Source organism: Echinops telfairi, unplaced genomic scaffold (genome assembly GCF_000313985.2).
Source record: "Echinops telfairi isolate 266 unplaced genomic scaffold, ASM31398v2 ScPeMD7_9;HRSCAF=40, whole genome shotgun sequence".
In the NCBI taxonomy this organism is placed as follows: Eukaryota; Metazoa; Chordata; class Mammalia; order Afrosoricida; family Tenrecidae; genus Echinops; species Echinops telfairi.
In genome coordinates this window covers 12121792-12128093 of record NW_022103906.1, presented here as the reverse complement: position 1 = coordinate 12128093, position 6302 = coordinate 12121792, and the positions used below count along the sequence as shown (strand labels likewise).

Genomic DNA, 6302 nt, shown 5'->3' with positions numbered 1-6302 from the left:
TCTTGTGCAGCACATTTACCAGATTCAATGCATTGAGAACAAAGTTAAAACAGAAAGAGCTTTTCAGAGCGATTGGAAACCTCACACACTGCTGGTGGGATTATACAATGGTACAACCACTGTGGAACTCAGTATGATGCTTCCTCAAACTCTGCGAATAGCGATGCTGTTTGACACAGCAGTCCCTTCACCCATTATGCACCAAGGACTGGTATATGCACATCCACATTTATCTCAGCATTGTTTACAATAGCAAGAAGACGGAAACATCTAAATGCCCATAAGTAGAATAGATGAATAAACATTAGTCCATACACACAATAGAATACTACATGTACTAAAGATTAATGATGAAACTCTGAAATACCGCACGACAGAGATCGATTTGGAGGATATTATGGCCAGTGAAGTCAGTCAATCACAAAAGGTTAAATTTTATATAAGACCATTGTTACAAGGTATATTCGTCTAGGCACGTTAGAGAAACAAATCCGCAGAAACTCATGTATAAGAGAGAGTTTTATATAAAGGTTAAGTGCACATCAAGAAAACATCCCAACCCAGTACTGCCCAAGCCCACAAGTCCAACATTTAGCCATTAACCCATATGTCCAACACCAATCCCCAAAGTCCTCCTCCATCTCACAAAACAGACACAATGATGCTGACTGCAGGAGGAAAGCTGAGTCAGTGAATGTATAAGCATCTCAGCGCTGGCAGGGGTCTCCACATGGCTGCTCCAGCACCCAGGGCTGCATCAGGGTAGGTCCATGTGGCTTCTCCTCTGGGATGTCTTGCAGGAAATGAGCCTTTCCAGCTGAAGCAAGAAACTGGATCAGCCAGCTGCACCCTGGTCCGACCATCTGAAAGCAAGAGACCCGAGAACTGGAAAGGCGAGGCTCACCAAGCCATTTATCCCTCCGCCCTTCAATTAACTCCACATGTGTTTATCGGTCAGGTTGGCACAATAAACTAACTACCTTACAAGGTAAAAGTTTTCTCAGGAAAAGAAAAGGACTTTGATGGTTACCAGGGATGGGAGAGACAGGGCAAGAAGGGGAAGCAACAAACTAGAGGGTAGAGAGGAGTTAACTAAGGTGAAGGGGAAGATTACATTCTACAAGAGGGAGAAGAGAAAATAAGAAGGGTGACAGGGCAAGCTATTGGGAGGTTTGGTGAGTTGTTTAAATTGTTAAATACAAAATGATGATCTGAAATGCAACCAAACTAAAATCAAACTCACTACCATCAAGTTGATACTGACTCATTGTGATCTTAGAGGACAGGGTAGAACTGCCCCTGCCAGGTTCTGAGACTGTTAACTTCATACGGGAGTAGAAAGTCTTGTTTTTTCTTTCTCAGAATGCCTGGTGGTTTTGAACTACTGACCTTGTGGTTAGCCGCCTAGTGAGTAACCAGTATGCCACCAGGGCCCCTCTCTGAAATATAACCTAATTGGCAATATCAACTTTAATATCAGGGACAGACTTTCTTGGCAGAAAGCTGGGCAGCCCGCAGCCCTTTCACCCAGCCTAATATCAGCCCCTCCCTCAGCTTGATTACTATTTTCCGCTCCCCAACTCCTTATAAAGAACTCATGAGCTAAGGCCAAAAGGACCATGGCCCTCAGAGCCTGTGCCCCATGTCTGGGAGAAGAAAAGTACACTACTGAACACCGAGTGCACGAGAGAGGGAAAGGATGCATGAGAGGGGAAGGCAGGTACCCCAAGAGGTGAATGGGCTGAGCCTCCAGCCAGCCTTGAAGGAAGCACTTCTGGATGGAGGAGTCAGGAAAATATGGGTGCGCTCTGTTGCTGCCTTTTGTGATATGTGCTAGCTTGTGGGGATCATTTATCTCCCTTGAACATGTTCATGTTCCCTGCTTTTAACCCGGGGAGGATAAAATCTGCTCTGTCCCCCCGCCTTTTTTTGCTTTTTCTTGTGAAACTCAAAACGATGATCGAAAACCCTTCATCTATTCTGTAAATTAGTCTTGTAGTTTTCGGCCCACTATAGGCATTTGTCAAACTGGTGTGCCATGAAGTCTGGCCAGCACCCTATCATAATATTCCCATAATATAATTGAAATTGGCAGTGTTGGCACCTAGTAAGGGGACTTCGGTTGGGAGGTGTCACATTCAGAGGCAGAGCTTTAGTTTATTGGACTGCTCAGTGGAGCAAGCAAGTGTTCCTGTTCTTGAAAGGTTCACTAGCCAGCTGCCCATCTCTCCAGAGCTACGTCTTGAGTGACTGGCCTGAGATTCTCAGTTGTCTCTTGGCTGATTGGTTCCACCATGAAGAGCTTACTCTTGGTCCTTGTGATTCTTGTCTTGCTCTCCCAAATTCCACCAGGTAAAATGGAATCCCCTTGTCTGTGGGATTTTGAACAGTTAAGGGAAAGGGATGCAAGGCTGAAAAGAAGTTGTGGGACTTGGGCAGAAGAAGCTGAACTAGGAGGGCTCAGAGCAGAAATGCATTTTTTGGGTGGGGCAGGGTCTGCTTGAGGGAATGAGTAGAAGATGCTCAAGACACATAATAGGCAGTGATGTCATTTAGAGCAGAGACTGGTTTGGACTTTGACCTGTGGAGCCTGTGACTTTTCAGGGAAAGTTGAACAAGTGGCATTGGCAGAAGTTTGGCAGAGCAAGGAGGGAAGGAGAGGATTTTGAGGAGAGGATGGACTTTGGGAACTTGCCCTCTCTTGTCAGAGACCCATGTGATTTTGTATACTTTTACAAGAAGTCAAGGCAAATTTAATGCTGAGTTGAACCCTAAAGCAGAGCTGCTTGTTATACTGTATTTAATCAACACAGGGTGGGACCCTCTGAAATAGTACTTTGAGGGATTAGAATTTATCTTCTCTGGACAGAAGTGAGCGGCTTGATAATACAGAGAAGGGTCCATTAACGCGGAAGTTCTTATAATTGTTCTGCTTGTGATTTTCTGGGAATTACAGAAAGATCTTATTTCCTACCACAGAAGGTTTCACAAGGTCAAGCAGGAGACAGTGAAAACCTCAGAGATACAATTGAGGATCTGGACGGCAGTATCTCGGGACACTTTGCACTGTGTTTCCACTAGGTTCCTTGGCCTCCATAGAGGTGTCCCAGGGCTGATGGGCACAAGGCGGGAAAGTTTTCTTTACTAATGGTCATACCATATGGATTATTCTCACATCACAAAAACCCAACACATAGTCCCATAGGGTAGTTACTGAGAAGGGCCTGAGTGTGGCTGATTCAGTAGGATGACTCAGAGCTACTTTCACCCTTTTAAGTGCCTCCTGCATCTCCTCTTTAGCTCCCAGATCCAGGGATCTCACAGTCTTATGGTGAGATAAAATCCTAGTAGTAGATTTAGGTCTATGTTCTATGTATTTAATTTTTTTATTTTTATTTTTTAAACATTTTATTAGGGGCTCATACAACTGTTGTCCCAATCCATACACACATCAATTGTGTAAAGCGTATTTGTACATAGTTTCTCAAAACATTTTCTCTCCATTTAAACCCCCCGACATTAGGTCCTCATTTTTCCCCTCCCTCCCCGCTCCCCCCTCCAGCATTGTTTCATGAGGCCTTTTCGGTTAGCCTATGATTAAGGCAGGCTGTAAGGTGCTTCCAAAAAGTCAGAGAACATGCTATTGGGAATGCAGGGCAACGTTTGGACAATTCTATTTCAGGGCTCTTGTTCTTCAAGTTGGCATTTTGGTAATCACAAATTAATGATCCCAGACACTGTATGCCTCCTGATGGCCTCCGCAGACTTCGGGGATCATTCTGAGTTCTGAATAGTTCTTTGCATAGCACAGTCTCCAGCGGGATGTATTACATGCATATCGTTGTTTACTGACTCACCTGGGTGGGGACCAGAGGAGCTAGAGGCATGGTCCTTGAAGAGTAAGTAACAGCAGCTGGAAAAGGGCCAGCCATCAAGTTCAGGATATCTTTGTTCTGTCTAATTTGTCTTCAAAATGTTGGAAAGTATATCGTTCAATCTAATTTATGCATGGCAACACACCCTGCAGGGCACTAATTGTACTTCTTTCCCCTTTCTTCTCTTTTGTATCTGCTGACAGTGAGAAGTGGACCAAATATTTACATAAGAAAGTTCTTTAGTACATGCTGGCGAACAAAAGGTATTTGCAAGAGACATTGTTACAAAAATGAAATCTTTCATATTTTGTGTGATACTACACATCTGTGCTGCATCAATAAAAGATATGTGTCTGTACAAATTGGGACACTGTCATGAAGACTACTACCGATTTCCACCAGGAACCCAGTGGCTTTTTGGTTGCATTTTCTCATTAAAACAAGGTCTTTTGCCTGTGTTTATAATTATATTATAATCAGTGTGCCTGTGTTTCTTGTGTTTTTTCTCTTTATTCAAAGATCCTCATTGTCTTGAACATGAAAATGACCTAATTACATGCCTTGTCTTCAGGATTTTTTCTTTGTATTTATTATTTCTTTCTTAGAAGCTTTGTTTAAAAAACATTTATTGAAGTCTAATATGCAAATTAGAAAGTACACAAATCATAACTGAACAGCTTGAAGTGAACACATTGTAGACACCCATATAACTTACACCCAGTAAAAGACCGGAACATTATAAAATCCCATTGTACTTCCCTTACCCACATGAAGGATTATCCCTAGCCTAACATCCAAGAGCATGGTCCATGCTACCTGCTTTTGAACTTTATAAAAACAAAACCAGGTAGTACACATTTTCCTGTCTTACGTTAGGCTGGAATACGTAGTACATATACTGGTGATTCCTTCCTATGCATTAAATAAAACAAATAGAGTCTTTTCTTTCCTTCTATTTTTCAGGTGTCTACCATTGTGGGGCCAATTGTTCCATTCATGTTTTAGAACAGAATAGCTTAAACTTGGGCATACTTAATTTTTCTAAGTTAATAGAAGTCTGTGGTTTATTAAGTGCCTGGTGGTGAAAATAATTAGTGTGCTGCCCTGTTAGCTGGAAGTTTGGAAGTTCGAGTCCATCTAGAGGTGCTTCAGAAAACAGGCCTTTGGTCTACTTCTGAAAAATCGATCAGTGAGTCTACTCAATGGGGGGTTATTTGTATTTTTTTTAAATGTATAAATTTTATCAGACCTATGAAGAGCAATAGAGTTGTACTGGGTTGTGCTTCCTCATCTGGTCCACCTTAAATCATTCCATTTTAATTGTTTCCCATTCCTGAGAAACTTTCTGCAGGTTTATGGGACCTCACATAAGTTCTTTCATGCTTTTCTTACTTGGATCTCTGTGTTGATCTGCTCCTGGGAATTCGACTAGAAGGTGGTATCTTCCACCTGTAGTTGTTGCTGGTGTTGGTACCGCCAAGCCTACACTGATAGCTCCCAGTGCTCCTTTGTGGATAATGGAATACCATATTCCTTGCAATCTTGATTGAGCCAGCTCCACACTAGGAATACTGCTGAGATGGGGAGATATCCCTGTGCTGTAATTTTTAAAATCTGCTGGGTGTGAAATTAATGCTGTTGTGGCTTCAAACCTCACAGAGCCTATTTTGAAAATAGGGTCTTACGCCTCTTCCTGAAATGTTTTTCTGCAGAGGACACAGGTCAAAGTTCATGTGGCCTGGAAGGGAAGCAGATACCATCATGCTGACCCCACCTTCCTCTGTTCTCTAGGGTTCTTTGCAGAACTTTTCTACCTTAGTTCCATTGTTAGTTTCCTAGGGCTGCCGTAATAAATTACCACAAACTTGGACGACTAAAAACAAGGGAAATTTGTTTTCTCACATTCTGGAGGTTAGAAGTTCAACTTCAAGGTGTCAACCACCCTTCCTTCCTCTGAAGTTCTAGGAAAAGATCCTTCCTTGCCTTTTCCTAACCCCATATATACCTGTGTTTATGGCACCATAACTCCAATCCCAGGTGGCCCAGCAGTTCAAACCCACCAGCGATTCTGTGGGAGAAAACTGCCTGCTCCCAGGAAGATTTACTGCCTCTAGCCAGAAAGGACTTGATGGCAGAGGGTGATGGGACGCCAGTATCTGCATCTGTCTTCACAGCGCCCCCTGACTCTGTTTTCCTTTTATAGCTTTGTGCTGTTTTCTCTCTTGTGATATGGACATCAGTTATACTGGATTAGGGTGCTCCAGTATGACCTCATGTAAAAAAAATTACATTTGCGAAGACTCTATTTCCAAATAAGATCACCTTCATAGGTACCAGAGGTTAAAACTTCAGCATATCTTTTTGGGGAATATAATTGAATTCATAACAGCCTCCTTTCCCCCATCCAACTGGATTTATGCAAATTGA

At 42.7% G+C, this 6302-nt stretch overlaps 1 protein-coding gene across 1 annotated transcript; it reads left to right on the top strand.

Annotated features, from left to right (window-relative positions):
• The first annotated feature begins 2294 nt into the window (after positions 1 to 2294).
• Positions 2295 to 4254, top strand: DEFB135 (defensin beta 135). The gene is made up of 2 exons (XM_030884646.1): positions 2295 to 2352; positions 4079 to 4254. The coding sequence occupies exons 1-2, from the start codon at positions 2295 to 2297 to the stop codon at positions 4252 to 4254; spliced, it is 234 nt and encodes a 77-aa protein (XP_030740506.1).
• The last annotated feature ends 2048 nt before the right edge of the window (positions 4255 to 6302 follow it).